Source organism: Lithobates pipiens, unplaced genomic scaffold, assembly GCF_037356315.1.
Source record: "Lithobates pipiens isolate NorthernLeopardFrog02 unplaced genomic scaffold, aLitPip1_a1.2 Scaffold_19, whole genome shotgun sequence".
NCBI lineage: Eukaryota > Metazoa > Chordata > Amphibia > Anura > Ranidae > Lithobates > Lithobates pipiens.
Window position 1 is genome coordinate 86,533,978 of NW_027507764.1, and position 17,511 is coordinate 86,551,488.

At 41.3% G+C, this 17,511-nt stretch overlaps 1 protein-coding gene across 3 annotated transcripts in view; it reads right to left on the reverse strand.

Annotated features, from left to right (window-relative positions):
• Positions 1-17,511, reverse strand: part of ODAD2 (outer dynein arm docking complex subunit 2) — a 294,886-nt gene that overhangs the window by 38,997 nt on the left and 238,378 nt on the right. For 2 of the 3 annotated variants that reach the window (XM_077491037.1, XM_077491036.1), the window contains exon 19: positions 1,708-1,725. The exons of the other annotated variant lie outside the window; for it this stretch is intronic. In XM_077491037.1, the coding sequence (XP_077347163.1) occupies positions 1,708-1,725 (18 nt within the window). The remainder of the gene's footprint in view (positions 1-1,707; positions 1,726-17,511) is intronic. 3 annotated transcript variants of the gene reach the window in all.

Below are 17,511 nucleotides of genomic sequence, written 5' to 3' on the forward strand. Positions count from 1 at the left end.
AATATTGTTTTTTTTTTTTTTTCAAAATTGTTGGTCTTTTTTGGTTCATAGCGCAAAAAATAAAAACCACAGAGGTGATCAAATACCACCAAAAGAAAGCTCTATTTGTGGGAAAAAAAGGATGTCAATTTTATTTGGGTACAGCGTCACACGCCTGCACAATTGTCAGTTAAGGTAACGTAGTGCCGTATCACAAAAAATGGTCTGGTCATTAAGGGGGTAAAACTTTCCGGGGCTGAAGTGGTTAAAGATAAAAAAAATTAAAAAAATGACATAACATATGACATATATGACATTATAAGTCATCTGACAAAACCACAGGCAAAGCAGACAAGCTGCACAGTTGATAGTCATGAAACAGCCATTCCACGAGTGTGCGCAATTTTACACAGTGTAACTTTACTGTTTTGTTATTTTTTAATTCATAAAACTTTTTTTTCTTTTTTTAAAACGTGTTTTAAAAATTGTTGCGCAAATACCGCGTGACATAAAAAGTTGCAACATTTGCCATTTTATTCCCTAGAGTGTCTGTTTAAAAAACATATGTAATGTTTGGGGAATCCGAGTAATTTTCTAGCAAAAAAATTATGATTTTTACATGTAGGAGAGGAGTGCCAGAAAAGGCCCGGTATGGAAGTGGTTAAGCCATTACAGTAACAGTTTTTCCCTTTGGGATAAAGATTTTACATAAATAAGTTAAAGCTGACCATTGTAAGCACCCCTTACAATGTCAGCGTTAAATGGTTTGTCTCAACCCTCTAACTGCCACTTTTAAAGGACAGCTTGGTCTTTTAAAGGAAGTTGAAAAATAACAGACTTACTAGCCAGATAACCCAATGAAAATAAAGAAAAAACGTCTATAAAAGGAAAACAAATACATCCACCACCTCTAAACATTAGTAAGTTGCAATGTAATACATTTTTATTTTTGGGTTTAATACCGCTTTAAAGCAGAGTTTCACTTGTTTTTTAAAAGTCAACCACTACAAAAACTGTAGCTGCTTACTTTTAATAACCCACGGTCCAGCAATGCGGCCACACGGAGCCTCGCTCTGCTCCCCCTCCTCTCCGCAGTGCTCCTCTCCCCCTCCTCTCCTCGCTCCTTCCTCTACGTGGCACTGTCATAGCAACTGTGGGCACCCGGCTGTGACAGCTTGCGGCTTCAAGGCTTGGTGATGCGCGAGTCACGCTGTACCCTGCTAGTGACCAGGCAATCTTCTGGGTCCTGTGACATGTCCCAGAAGATTGCAGAGAGGGAGGGGCCGCCTAGAGGAAGAGGAGGAGTCGCCTATGCGGCCAAGAGACGGAAACAGGAAGTGAGACAGGAAGTCCATCTTAAGGCAAGGTACCCACCCTTGCTTAAAGCGGAAGTTAAACTTTTGGGTGGAACTCTGCTTTAAGCTTGGAAAATGAAAGCTAGATGCTGACTGGATTGTCATGGAAGTTGCTCCAGATTCCTGCTGCTCCAGTCTTAGTAAATTCCCCTCAAAAGAGTTTTTATGATGCAGGAACAAAATATTGAAAGAGCAACATGAATTTAAAACAGTAATTATGAGTAAGGAATTACATAGTATACTTTTGACTATTAACCTCAGGTATTACAAATTCAGATAAACATCAGCAGTGATTTCCATAATGTAGGCACATACTAGACATTTAAAGCAAAGCATACAAGCCATTGTGCAGCGCCAAGTTACAGGCTCTCACCTCATCCTCATCTTCATCCTTTGTAAGCAGGGGGAAAGGAAAGTCAAAATTAAGCAGGTTTTTTATGCTCTAGTGCTGCTAGTGGATCATTGTCGTTGTTAAGTACATACTGTGTGTATGTGTACCTATACAGATATTTTTCTAAAGTAGCTTTCTTCATGATGGGCTATTTTTTGCTGGTGACATCTGTTTGATGTGCTTTACTGAACATATGCCATTTAGGGATCTTCTTTTTTTTTTACAAACGTTCATCATTGATTTGGTTAACCAGTGTTTTATCTAGGAACTTCGGCCCACTAGGAAGCCAGGTTGGTGACCTTACTCTGATTAGATTCAGTTCAGGATCATAGCTTGTTTATAGACCTGTCCCCAGTCCATTCTTTTTTTCCTCCTGTCCCCAAGCTCAAGTTTAGGACTGTCAGTACTGTACAGTGTAGCAGAGGCTCACAGAATTGGCCTTTAATCTTTTGCTGGTATTAAGAAAACCAATATGGAGGCAAACTCTGTTATTTATATTATCTGTATTTTACAATAACAATGTGTTTAGTATAATTTCTGAAGTTATGAAGCAATTGATTTTGTAACTTGTTGGATAATCTCTGCGTCAATCGTCTTTTTTCTATGAAAAAGAGGAAGCAAGTTTCTTGGCACAGGTAGGAAACAATGTAATATTCCACACCAAATTGGAATATACACTCATGGGACACTTTATTAGGTAAAACTTGCTAGTACCGGGTTGGACTCCCCTTTGCTTTCAGAACTGCCTTAATTTTTCATGCCATAGATTCAACAAGGTGTTGGAGACATTCCTTAGTGATTTTTCTCCATATTACATAGTTAGTCAGGTTGAAAAAAAGACCTTCTAGCTGAACCCATGCAAAAAATATATATATATTGACATGATAGCATTACGCAGTTGCTGCAGTTTTGTTGGCTGCACATCCATGATCCAAATCTCCCATTCCAACACATCCTAAAGTTGTTCTATTGGATTGAGATCTTGTGACTGTGACGCAACGTGTCGGGAGGAGCCACGTGATAACATTTATAGCGCTTGTGCGTACTAGATGTGGAGTGAGGAGATACTTGATACAAGCGCCTGATCGTTACATATGCGCTGGTTGTTTTTCAACAAATGTGAGTGAAAATACCCACCCTTTGGAGATTGTCAATACAAATAGCATTGCGCAATGATGTGCTTTTCTTTTGTTTTTATATGAGAACCACCACACACTGAAACCCTGATAGAAAACTGAAGTAAGCCGACAGGAATCTGAGTGAGGGATTGATTGAAATTGGATCGCTGTGAACTGACTTTTTACACTCAGGTGGCTTCCTTTTTGTTTATTGCTTTCACATGGAGGAATCTATTTATATGGAAGAATTTATTTAATCACTTTAATTACCTAACTGCTTTAGTGTATTTATTTATATTAATTGAAAGCATTTGATAATTATTTTTTCACGGAGAATCATCTATATTAATTTAAAGGTTTTGATTATTTTTATTACAGAGGATTGGAGCGTTTTAAGTAATTATAATCCTAGATATTTTGTATATTATTACCACTGTGTCACAAGATGGAGGTTGAGTTTAGCACACTGTTGTTTTTCTTTATTACTTTTATATGATGTCAGAGCACTATTTTAATGGTTGCAGCTTGATTCATTTATTTATCTGTTACTTTAGCCAATTTTAGATATTCATACCAGCGCTTTAGTAATTTTATTTCACATTGGAATACAGTGAACTCAATGTCATGTCCAAGAAACCAGCGGTGAGATGATTTGAGCTTTGTGACATGGTGCATTATCCTGCTGGAAGGAGCCATCAGAAGATGGGTACACTGTAGTCATAAAGGGATGGACATGGTCAGCAATACAAGGCTGTGGTGTTTAAACAATGCTCACTTGTTACAAAGAGGTGCAAAGTGTGCCAAGAAAATATCCCCCACACCATTACACCACCACCAGCCTGAACTGTTAATAGAAGGCAGGATGAATCTGTTGAACACTGAGATTTGTGGCACATGCGCATTTCAGTGGATTAGTGACTCATCTGTTTTGGACTACTTCTTCTGTCATATCTACCTTACTGTCAGGAAAACCGATTTCATGCTCATGCCCAAAGCACTTTGCATGTCCACAGACCTGTGCACAGAATCAGGGCCATGTGCGCAGTTGCATGTGAGCATGAGCGTGCACATGAGCATGAACATTTATATGTAAATTGCCTTTGGCACCCAATGGCCTATTTAAAGTCCTGCAAGGTTCAAGATCAATGCCAAGCTCCTATGATCCATGAGCAGACCCTGTTTGGTTCTGTGTTTTACTCGGTTATCTCCTGACATTGCCTGATCATGACTCCTTTGGTACCTGACCCCTGACTTAACCTAACTGTACATCCTGCTTACTACTGTTTGCTCTTGCTTGTTTAAAATTTACCTCGGCCAGGCTCTGGTTTACACTCTTGTTTTCTGAATCTGTACCTTCACTGCCGGACTGTTGCCAAATCTTGCTCACCTGGCCACATTCCTGTCACCTGCTCTCAAGTTCTGTGACATCTGGCACGAGTTTCCTGTTCTTCAGCTTTTGCCTCACTGAACGGTCCAGCTATTCTGTTGGCCAGAACTTTCTACAGCACCCATGCTACTCTGCATCCTTTCTCACCCTGTCATCAGTCTCAGGGGTAAAACAGGACAGGAGGTGTAAAGGACAGCCCTCTCATAGGTTTAACCTCTGCCAGGTAGACCACACGCATATTAGGTTTCTGGGTGTGTGCTACTTAAAGCAGATCTTCAGTCTCTAGAAAAAAAAATTTAAGTCAGCACCTACAAATACTGTAACTTCTGACTTTTAATATAAAGAAACTTACCTGTCCGGGGATCCAGTGTCATTCTCACACAACCCTAGTGTGGGAAGATGACTGTGATTCCCTTGAGACTTCACAGCAGGATCCCCACTGTACATGAGCGAGTTGGGCTGTGATTTGTCCATGGTTCCACAGCCTCTTGGAACTTGGGACATCTCCCAAGTGGTTGAGGGCAGGGAGGGGGGGGTCACAACTTTTGGTGGAAATGTCTAGGCAAATACAGCAGAAGTGGGAGTGGGTACCTGCCAAAATTAAGTACCCTCTATTGTTAGAGGAGGGGGGAGGATTCTTAAAAGTCAAACCTCCCCTTTAGGGGTAAAGTTCCACTTTAAGGAAGATGGGAAGAACATTGTAGGCTGCCTGACTTCCAAGCCCCCATATATTGGAGAACTGACCATGGGCCCATACTTTACATGCTGATTTGCAGATCACTGACTTAAAGTGTATCATGTTACTAGCCATGTGTACATTCATGTGGACTGGCAAATTCTGATTCACCATTGCACTTTCAGACACAATCTTCCCCATTGCTAATTGTCCTCCTAATTCCGTTTCCAATTTTTGAGAGGAAAAACATGAACACCTTTTAGCATAAAATATATAGAGATAGGACACATCCCTGTCACAACCCCAGTTAAATGAGCTAAGAAAAATGAGTGCCCAAAAAAAGATTTGTTATACCAGATGCTCTTTTCACCAAACTTTTTCATGTTCCAAATATCCAAGACATTAAAGTGTTTATTAGTTTTAAATGGAATGGGAAAGGGTCAAAGCCTCTGCTAAGATTTTATAATGGTCTGGGTCATTAAGTAAGTTGAAATCTTGCATTTTATAGTTGTCATGAGAGCAAGTCAGGATGAATCCTGCAATGGGGACACATGTTCCGGTGACAACTGTCTAAGATAGATATTCCCCTCAATGTATGGAAATTTTAAATTCTAGAGGTCTATCCATTAGACCAAATAAAGGGGCAACTGTAGAGGAAAAGTGGGACTGGTTCCAAAAGTGAGACAGTCCATTCAAATGACAGTCAGATGAGAGTTGTGAGCAACTCCTTCCTTTAGTCCAGGCATGACCTGTAGGCAAACTTATCTAACTCACCAAAGGGTTTATGTACAATATTGATTTGTGTAAAATAAATGGTCAAAATGGAAGGACCATCAGTCTCAGTCTACAATAACTACCATCCACGATTCTACAATACTGCAGTATTATGCTAACTGTATGCACATCAAGTAAAATGTGGTATGAACACATCAAAAGCATTTTATATATCCAGCCTACCATAGTTATAAGATGAATAACTGGCGGTAATATCAAAGCATATTAAGAGCTCCCTTTAAAGAAATGCCTTGTTTTCAGTTCCAAAAGACATAACAAAGGACATTACACTATTTCTGCTGACGGAACTCATTTATTACTGTAAACTAGCATGTTACATTTCTAAATGGCAATAATCTAACGCAGGTCCTCCAATGTCTTAAACAAATTAGACTGTTTACATTTTCCAAATAAGATTTTGTTTGTAATGGCTAATTCTGCCGCAGACTTACAGCACAAATCTACTTAGGAACTTGTCCTAATTGGGTTATTATCAGAGTATTTTTTCCACTAAACTTGCATGCAGGATCCATAAACACTGTTTGATTTAAAATGTTATCGCCACCATCTTCAATTACATTTTTTGGGTTTGGATCTAAGTAATGTTTCAGAGTGAATCATGTTCTCCTGGGTGTTATGTTCCAGAATGTTGATTTTTGTAAGTTAAAGCTCCCGATTGCTGGTTTCAGTTTTAACAATTGGCACCACTAAGAATCGCAATATTGTGTAATTGATAATGTGCCCTGTGGGTTTTTTTATTTACAACTCTACATTATGCTGGGGCTTGTCCTGGATTCAGTTACGTATGTCTAGTTTTGTGTCTATTTTTTTTTTCTCTTTTGTCTCAGAATTTGGAAGAGTGCTTGCTGGCACACATGGGGTAGCTTTGTTGTCAATGTGTCTGCTATATGGCCATGGAAACCAACTTTCCAAATCATTATGGGGTTCTGACTCTCTGTAGGGGTTGTATAATGGATGCTAGCTGGATGTATGAACTTTATACCTGGTAGAAGTTCCAAGTTCCAGCTAAAATGGGGCACATGAGTTCTTAAATTAACAGGAGAATGGAATACTGATTTCTACACATATTTATATTATAGCAGTGTGCAGCATGTTGACACATTAAAGCTGAACTCCAGGCATACAGCTAAACAGAGATAGAATAAATACAAAGGATTTATCAGCCAAAGGATTTGTAATTCTGTCTAGCTGGTTTTGAGATTTACATTGCTTAGCCACACACACAGTCCTGCCTGGTAAGAGTAGGGGCTGGATCGTTCGCTGCTGCAGTTACACTTTTACTGATAGGTCACCTGCATCCTTCCTCACACTTGCAGAACTCCAAAGTTGCACAACTCTGGATGGGTGCAACTTGGATGTGACTTGTTGTCCCTCTGCAAAGTCAGACCCACTGTTGCATTAAAGGGTTAACATTAAAGTCTATGACCCTCAAGTTGCATGAAATAGAGACCAGAATAGTGCAGGAAATACTCTGAACTTCTGAAGTCCCTATGATTTTAAGTTGCACATATATGAATGGTTACCATCAGAAAATATAGGGTACGACTCGATGTCTAAAGTCACATGACATGTAGCACAAGTGTGAATGGGGTCTTGATGGAGAGGCAAGACTGATGTGTTCACCTCTCTGTCACCCTGATGTCTCTCCCCTTGACCAGTCATATAGCCGGCACCAGTTCTAGCCTGTCCCTAGCCAAGAAGCATATTCCCTTTGATGGGCATTTCATGAAATGTGACAGCTACCCTTTGCAGAAAAATTTAGTCCTTAGAAGCGCTCACTAGGTTTGGGGCACATTGCTTAGGGGGCAGGAGAGACTGACATGCAGTGACATCAATGGGAGTGAAAGTTATTTTTTATAGCCAAAGGAGTGTATTTTGATTGCAGCTGTTCATGGGGGGGGGGGGGGGGGCATATGGTGTAAAAAGAAATTATCTTAAAAATCAGCTTTAAAGAACAATTGTTTTTTTAGGACTGTGTTCTTTAAAAGCTGCCCCCCGTATACCATGACCTGTCCATGTTCCACAGAGGTCTCCACTGTCTCCACAGCATTTCTGTGCATTTTTTAAAGGAAAGCAGTACTAAAAGTACATGTATCCTTTAAAGTTCAACAGACATTTTTTTTTATTTATTATAGAGTTGGGAAGGGTTAGACCCCCTGAAAGGTTTAAATGTTGTCTGTGTCCATGCTGAAAAGATTCCCCCTCACTTTCATTTTTTTCTCCACAATATTTCTCTCCGTCATTCGTTGCTTACTCAGTAAGGAAGGAGAATCTCCCAGTTGGGGACACAGCAGTAAACACCTGACAGAAGCCCAATCCACTAGAAAATGTTCTTTATTGCTGTCTAAGAGCACAGGAACGATACAGGAAATATTGTTTTAGACATTTGATATTAAAAAGGCATACATGTAAAAAAAAGTCAGTGAATACTCACTTTTCCTGTTGCCCACACCACCAATGTCAATCCGATCCTCAGAAATCTACTACTGAAAACCACAAGGAAATTGACACTTCCGAAAAGGTCAGTTACCTAGGGTCCCTTGCATCTGTGAGTGGTCCTTCCTCTCACCCCCACTTTCTATAGGGACAGTAGTGGCACGAAGATCAAAGGAAGAAACCAGTAAGAGCTGCACAGAACCCAGGAAATCAACACTACTGAAAGTGTCCTTTTTAGTGCAGACTTCAGCAGAAGACCTTTGAGGATTGGAGCAGCGTTCGTAACACTGGGCAACAGGGAAGGTAGGTATATATGGCTTCTTTTACAGGTATTACTTCACCCACCTAGATAAGGTAGAAAAAGCACAAGTAGTCAGTCAGCTATTCTGCAAGGCAAATGTGCTAACAACGGACATGTTGACAGAGAGCAGAGTGACAGGCAGAGGAACTCATCAGTCTCCTGCTTCTCCTTTTTTTTGCCAAATTACAGGTCAGGAAAGGAATAAGGCCTGCAAGTGTTAGTAAAAGAGCTCCTATATATGTTACTTATTTAGCTGCTTCACTGGAGTTCAGTTCTAACAAATTTTCCATACAGTAGAGTTGCAGTGTTTGCAAAACAGCAATATTAGAAAAGGTTAAGTGATTTTTGAAACTGTTAAAGTTGTTACTTAAAACAGGATGACCATATTATTTGTTCAAAAATTGTATTAATTGCAGTTTAGAAGCTTATGCCTTTAATTTAAGGATCCAGCACATTTTTCCATATGAAGTCAGCATTGCTCAAACCCTGTTAAAAAAGCTTTTTTTTATATAAATAGATTTAGATGAATATAATCACTGCTGGCATACAGAATTGCATCTTTGGAGTCAAAATGGTTTCAAACCCCAAACCAGGCTGAACAAACTAGACAGTAAAAATGTCTTTCCTGCAGATCCAAAAATGCATGAACACAAAACCATGGTTATGTTTGATCAAGGTATCAAAGGTGTTTATCTTTTGCAAGGATCAGTCTGGTTTAGGGTTAGGTCTACCGCACATATTAGTCTCTTGCTATTGAAATGAACCTAATATTTCTCTGTCTAAAGCTACCCATAGAGATATTTATTTGACTTAAGCCCCATACACACTCTCAGATTGTCTGCTGATTTTTTCCTTCAGGTTTACCAAAACCATGTAGTGGAAGGGCCTGCCTGATTGCATACACATTGAAACCCCTAAGGTTTGACCTCATATTATATGGTTTTGGTAAATCTGATGGAAAAAATCTGCAGAAAATCTGATAGTGTGTATGGGGCTATAGACAGTAAAACTGGCCATACACTATTAGGTTTTTTTTGTTCAGCCTCAGGACTGAAGAAAATAAAACTAACAGGTTCTTCCATTCACACACATTTGGTGGATGGAGGAATCCCCTCTTTGGGACATTGTATACTGACAACTGTACCCGTCATTATCAGAATACACTGATCAGCGGCTATAGCCACTGATCAAAAACAGTTTTTCAGCGTGTCCCTTTGACAGAAGTCGCTTAAACGATTAACTTCTGTTGAGTGGGGATGGCCACGCACTGTTTGAAATTTGGTTGGTCCCTATTAAACCGGACAGAAAACCAGTTAAGATTTTAGAAAATTGACAATTTCAAGTTAAATCTTTGTTCATCTTAGAAAGATTTTGAAAAAAAAAGTGAATTTTGTCTTATTTTTGGAGCAGATTATATAAAGTATAACACATAGTCTTTGTGATATATGGGTGATAACAATTGGATCAAGAAATTATGGTTTGTCTATGCATCCTCTGAAGACCCTTCTGGCTGACCAATGTCCATGGAAAAAAACAATCATTTGAAAAGGATTTCCCAAACCAATTTCTAAGGCTGGCGCCAAGGATGTCTACTCACTGCATAATCATGCATGTTTGGCCACAATTTCATGTCTAGAGCCTACTGGGTAGATGAGACATTGTTTGATTACTGGAGGGTTTCCAAATACCTAACCACCATCTGACCACCATCTGATGTCTTTGGTCAGCTGCAGATGTATTTATCTCTGACAGGTCAGTGACATTATAAACACCTTATACAGTATTATTTATCCTTGTCTAACTGGAACTATGCCAGATCTAGTATAGATATTTGAGCGATGATCTGGCCACGTCCACTTCAAATGCAAGCAGACATCCAGCATATAATGAATCTGTCACAAAAGTTTGGAAGCTTGTGCCGCAGTAGTTAGAATCATTCCTCTCCCAGCTCCTAAGCAACAATATTGGCAAATCAGGTCAAAACTAATAAGTAGTAATCCCTTCTTCCCCTGGGCCAATTATCAGCTACAGGACATTTAAGGGTATGAAATCTTCATTTAGATGAATGCTTTAATATACATAGCCTTCAGCAATGTATTTACTAGGGATGAGCCGAACACCCACCCCCCCCCTGTTCAGTTTGCAGCAGGACATGGGAACAGGCAAAAAATTTGTTCGAACACGCAAGCAGTGATTTTAATAATGCTTAAAGTGAATTTCGTACCTGGGGGGTGTCTATAGTATGCCTGTTTTCCCGTGTTTACAACAGTCCCTGCAAAAAATTACATTTCTAAAGGAAAAAAAGTCATTTAAAAGTACTCGCGGCTATAATGAATTGTCGGTCCCGGCAATACATATAAAAGTCATTGAAAAAAAACGCATGGGATTCCTCCACAGTCCATTACCAGGCCCTTTGGATCTGGTATGAATATTAAGGGGAACCCTGAACCAAAATGTAAAAAAAATTGCATGGGGGCCCCCCAAATTCCATACCAGGCCCTTCAGGTCTGGTATAGATATTAAGGGGAACCCCACACCAAAATTAAAAAAAATGGCATGGAGGTCCCACCAGAAATCCATACCAGACCTTTATCTGAGTGCGCAACCTGTCAGGCCGCAGGAAGCGAGGGGGGATGAGAGAGCGCCCCCCCTCCTGAACCGTACCAGGCCACATGCCTTTAACATGGGGAGGGTGCTGGGGGATAGCCATAGCACCGTGGCCTCATCCCCACAAAACTTGCCCGGTGGTTGTGGGGGGTCTACGGGCAGGGAGCTTATTGGAATCTGGAAGCCCCCTTTAACAAAGGGACCCCCAGATCCCAGCCTCCCCCCGTATGAAATGGTAATGGGGGTACAAATGTACCCCTACCATTTCACAAAAAAAGTATGAAAATGGTAAAAATGACATGACACGGCTTGGAGACAAGTCCTTTATTAAAAAATAAAACTGTCTCACAAAGTCTTCTTCTTCTCTTGCTTCTTCTTCTTCGTCCTCTCTGGTGACAGCTCTTTTAAAACTGAGGGTGGGGCCACACGGTGATGTTGCTGGGTGACTTCGCCCCCTCTGACGCACGAGGCATCCCTTTGGCTTCTCCGTAGCTTAAGAGGGGGTATCCATCCAAAAGGCCTGGTAATGGACTGTGGGGGAATCCCATGCTGTTTTTTTCAATTACTTTTATGTGTATTGTCGGGACCAACAATTCATTATAGCCACGAGTACTTTTAAACTACTTTTTTTCCTTTAGAAATGTCATTTTGTGCAGGGACTGTTGTAAACATGGGGAACATGGGAGGCATACTATAGACATACTATAGACCCCCCCCCCCCAGGTAAGCATATAAGACTTTAAAATTAGCACTTTTGATTTCTCCCATAGACTTTTAAAGGGTGTTCTGCAGCCGATGTTCGAGTCAAACTTATGTTCGACTCGAACGTTGGGCTCATCCCTAGTATTTACATTACACCAATAGGAGACAGAGTCTCCAAAGGGCTCCTGTATGCAAACAAGTTTTGGTTGTCCATTGCCATTTATGCAAAGTACAAACACTTTCCAATCTGTATCAAGTGACAGCTAGAAAGATGTTAGCAGTGATTAGTGTTTAGGCCTACGTGACAGTGGTTGGGGTTTCAGTTTCAATCTAGTATACATAGGGTGCTAAATTCCAGTAGGCCTTTGTACTGCTGCACAGTATGCACAAATAGTATGTTCACCTGTGATTCATACTTCACCTCTAATATATGTCAGCCACCCATTAAAGCCAGGTAGTGGTTTATAGTGGCAGGCAGATGCTGCCAACTGAAAGTTCTCTGGAAAACATCAACTAAGCAGCTTACAAAACCTGTTCTTGACCCTACTGTTCTACCACTAACATGTAGAACCATTGCTGCATCATTTTCTTTTTCACCTTCCCCTTTGCATTCACACAAACTTGCCAGGCTGTGAGAGCTAACATTGCATACAGTGCTCTGCAGTGCTAGGATGATTTGCTGTCAATGAAGGGTGAGGTTATCACTGTGCATCTAATGGCCATCTAATGTAAATGGACTGGCTTAATCATGTTATAATAAGCTTAAATTGAGCTACTCTCCACCACCACCAACTACAAGTGTCATGATCTGGGGCCAATATGGAATTCAGGCCCTCTACTTACTAGATTGCCCAGAGCTGTGGCCATTCTGATGATCCCATCCCAATCCATGAAGGTGACAATTTTTGAAGGAAAGATAATGGTCAGTGTGATTTCTACACAGTTGTTGGTTGTATGTTTACATCTAGTATCCGACAGTAAATGTCTCAAAACCAAAACCAAACACTGCACCTATTTTACTGGGTCTGACTGAGCAAACTTTTTAACATGTCATGTTAGTGATACTCTCTAATTACCAACACCAATATACTTGTATTACCCCCATGCTACCCTCTAGATAACAATATTCAAACTCAGGATCATATCTACTGTGAAAACTTCAAAGGCATGCTATCTGTGGGTTATGGTGATCTGTAGAGCGCTTTAGTTTGCATGTTCGTAAATTTCAAAAAGGTTCTATGTGTATCATTCTTTTCTTCCATGTGCTCATCCTCATCATATTTTTCATACCAGACAGAAACAATGGATCTGCATGGCATGATTTTAATACTCCAAAAGAACACGCAAGGGATTAGTGTTTTATTGGAGATCATCATAAATTCCTCCACGACTGCTTACAAGGTGTTCATAGTCCTAGTGTTACTTTTGTTCTGACTTCTCAGATTTCTCTAGGCTTATTAGTTCACCCACATCAAGGTACATTTCTCTTTTATTGAACTCTGTGGTGTTACATGGCTATTCAATACTTATTAATTTTGCTGGCACATTATTTTCAGTTGCTTGAGTTACACACAATAAGCTTCTAATATACATCACAAGCTATGCGCCTGTAATTCTTTATTCTACACCCTGTTACAAATACAGATAGACATTTTATTTCACAGCAGATGATTCCTAAAATAATTGGACAAAGCTTCATAAAATGCTCATATAAATGTAATGTTGCATGCTCACGTTCTCTCATGATATGCATCTGGATATAAAGACTGCTCACCAAACAGCTGTCATTACAGTAAATCTGTCATGGCAGTTTAGACATACATGAATACAATAAAAACCAAGGTAATATGATATATCCAGAGATATATATAGGTGAAGATTTAAACAAATTTTACTTACTACAAAATGTCCTTCCTTAAACTGCCATCACAAACACATTCCATATCCTCCTCAGGTCTAAGGATCTGCTCCTCTTCTAGATAGAATAGCACCTGGTATCATTCAGCCAGCTTTATGTGATCCTTCCCAGATAGCAAGCAATTGTGCTGAAAGTTTAAAAATGACTTGCTAAGCTATTGCTAGACTTGCCAGGCTTCACAATTTCGTTGCACAATTGCAGCCCAATTGAAGTCCACATTGCATGACTCCAGATCAACTTTCTTTGCAAACATTCTGCAAGAGTGCTGAAAGTTCTGGTTCAGTTGTGTTGTGCAATAATCATCCCACCACAGGGGTCACTGTGACTGGATTTTCATGCTGTAGACCTGCAGAGCTCTTGCTGTGGACTCAACACTGCAACTTTGCTCTTGCTAGAGACTTGCCACGCAAAATTGCAACAAATTGGAACTTGTGCTTCAAGTGCTCTGTCAGTGTACAACTTGCCAGTGAAAATGTGCAGCATGTTAACAGACTTAGGTTTTCATTGCTATCTGAGTTGGGCATCAAGGACATGTGTCTTGGGGTGTGCCATCTTTTTGGAATGGCCTCACAGAATAATAATTCACAGAATGCCACCCTTGTCACAATGTGGTGCCATTCTTTGGATCATTGAGGGCTGTCTACTGCCACCGAAGGAATAAGAGAACCATAGGAAGTCCTGCAAGGGCAACTAAAAAAAAGTAATGCAGTTGAGGGAGTGCTCCAGTGCATGTGTCTGTGTGTGCGTGTGTGTGTGTGTGTTTAGGGGGGTGTAAGGAGTTTGCCCAAACTGAAGTTAAGCATCAGGTTTTGGGTATACTATCTCTCAAGCATTGTTATTGGTTACTGAGGTTTCTCTTCACAAAGGACCAATGTGACTGAAGGTTTAGGAGATTAGAATGTTGCAGTCAAGCTTGCATTTTCCAGAAAAAAAGATGAGATTTCATATAGATTTAGCTACTTCAATTCTTTATCTACTGATGATTTTGAATAGTGTTTTTCACTAAAAATAACCTTTGCTTAAGAGCAATTTAATCCACATTTACTTATAGCACAATATTTCATGGTAATGCCGCGTACACAGGATCAAACAATCCGCCTGTGTGTAGGCTACGGCGGACTTTTTTTACCCAAAAGTCCGGCGGACTAAGATTGGAGTTTTGCACATCAATCTGTCCGCCGCACTCGCATTTCGGCGGACAGTACGGCCGTGTGGGTGCCAGTCCGCCGTACTTTTGAAATGAACGGACTTTTCCCTCCCAGAGAAAAGTCTGTTCCTTTTGAGCACGGCTCCAGGTAGCCGGGACCAGCGAAGGAAGCGTCACTGGCCCCGTCACCTGGTATGGACTTAAAGGGGAATTTCTATGCCGAAAAAACGGCGCTGGGTCCCCCCCACAGGTCCATATCAGATCCTTATCCGAGCACGCTACCCGGCCTCCAGGGAAGGGGGTGGGGATGAGCGAGTGCCCCCCCTCCTGAGCCGTACCAGGCCACGTGCCCTTAACATGGGGGGTGCCTTGGGGAAGGGGGGCCACGCGGCCCCCCACACCAAAGCACCTTGTCCCCATGTTGATGAGGACAAGGGCCTCTTCTCGACAACCCTGGCCATTGGTTGTCGGGGTCTGCGGGTGGGGGGGCGGTATCCGGGGCCCCCTTTAATAAGGGGGCCCCCGGATACCGGCCCCCCACCCTATGTGAATGAGTATGGGGTACAATGTACCCCTACCCATTCACCTGTGAAAAAAATGTAAAGAAAAAAAACACAACACACAAGGGTTAAAATCGTTTATTGCACAGCTCCGGGGGTCTTCTTCTGTCTTCGGGGGTCTTCTCGCTGGACTCCTCCGCCATCTTCTGCTAGCTCTTTTACTAGCGGAGGAGCCCGGCTTTCTTCTTCGCCGCCCTCTTCTTCCGACCTCGGGGGTCTTGACCCCCTCTTCTGGGGTCTTGTCCCCCTCTTTGGTTCTTCTTGCCGGGCCACCGCGCCTTCTTCTAGCTCTTTTACAAGCAGTGGCCCGGTCGTCTGTCGCGGCTGCCACTGTCGCCGTCTTCTGTTCTTCTGTTCTCCTCTTCTGGAGATGTTGCCTCGTCGCTGTCTCCGGTCACTATGACAGGACACGCGGCGTGCGGCGACTTATATAGGGACATTGCCGGATGATGTCCCCGGCCATTATGATGTCACAGTCCCAGCATCCTCTGGGACCTAGTCCGCCGCAAAAGTGCCATGTGTGGGCAGGTAGCTAGTTCGGAAAGTCCGGCGGACAGTCCGGCGGTTTGTCCGCCAGACTAAGTCCACTGGATAGTCTGATACGTGTGTACGCGGCACAATAATTGCCTTAAGCTTTTATTTTTGGTGCAAGGGATTTTGGTGCCACATATTTCAAAACATGATTATTTAAAGCGGTTATATACCCATTCTGACTATTTTTCTATCTATGGATAATTGCAGGTTATAAAAATGTTTTCACTAAATGAATGTCTCCTTACCTGCTTGCTTTTCAAGTAATCTGTATTTTTCTGTCTAATGACGTCACTAGCGCATGTGCCGTATATGCTAATTTTACGACAAACATATAGACTCTGCCGGGAAAAATGCAGGGTCTATACCAGGGCTGCGCCATTTCCTAGTGTCAATGTCAGCCCCGACATCCTGTGATACTACTGTATACTTCATGGATACGGCTATTACTGCACATGCGTGGGATTATGGACAGGAAAAGCTACTGCGGGTGGAACAGGACAGACGCGGAAGACCAAAGTTGGAATGGCACCGGCAGACATCAAGCAGGAGCATTTAAAAAATAAGGATGTATGACAATAAGAAAGATTTTTGGGCATACTTCATTGACAGTAAAAAATTAGATTGGAATATTGTTTAAATCATGCATCCTTAGGAGAGTTTACTACCGCTTTAATTACAAATATGTTATAGCATTTGGTTTCTTAACTCAAATGCTACTTCTAAATCTAACCTGTAAATCTAATGCTACTTTCACAGTGGGGCGGGGAGGGGGGGGAGGGGGGTGGAGGGCATAAGCTGTAAAGCGCCGCAAATTTTAGCTGCTCTTTAATGCTGTTATAGCGGCACTATTCGGCCACTATTGGGGAACTTTTAACCACTCGCTATTGGCCGAATGAAGGGTTAAAACCACTCGCAAAGCACCACTGCCGAAGCGCTTTACATGCCCTTTGCAGCGGTGCCCATTGATTTCAATGGTAGGAGCGGTGGAGGAGCGGTATATAGCGCTCATTCACCGCCCAAAAGATGCTGCTTGCAGCACTTTTTTCCTGTCCTGCAAGCTCACCACCCCAGTGTGAAAGCACTCCGTCTTTCACACAGGGGTGGATTGAGAGGCGCTTTTTAGGCGCTTTACAGAAGCTATTTTTAAAAGCACCCCAGTGTGAAAGGGGTCACATTGCACTCAGCCTTACACATAATCCTCATGCTGCACAAAAAAACTATCACTATTTTCTATTTTTATTACATAATTATTAAAACAAAATAGAATTCAAAGAAAGATCTGAAAAGTTTTTAAAAAGAATATAAATAAAATATAACTGTGTATTATATATATATATTTTTTTTTTTTGGTGATGGGAGATCTGATATGATACAAATTAGGGGCTCTTTGTCCATGAGACATTATGGGCCCCATTTAAATATAAGCAATGTGGCTTAAAAAGAACACACCACATTTATAACGCACGGTGCTAAGCTTTACAAATGTGTATTTTGTTCAGCTTGATTCAGGACTCCATCCAATCAAAGATAGAAAAAGACTTCTAACGGGGGGAAAGCCTGGTCACAGGAACTATCAAATAATGGGACACTGCAGGCTCTACTCCA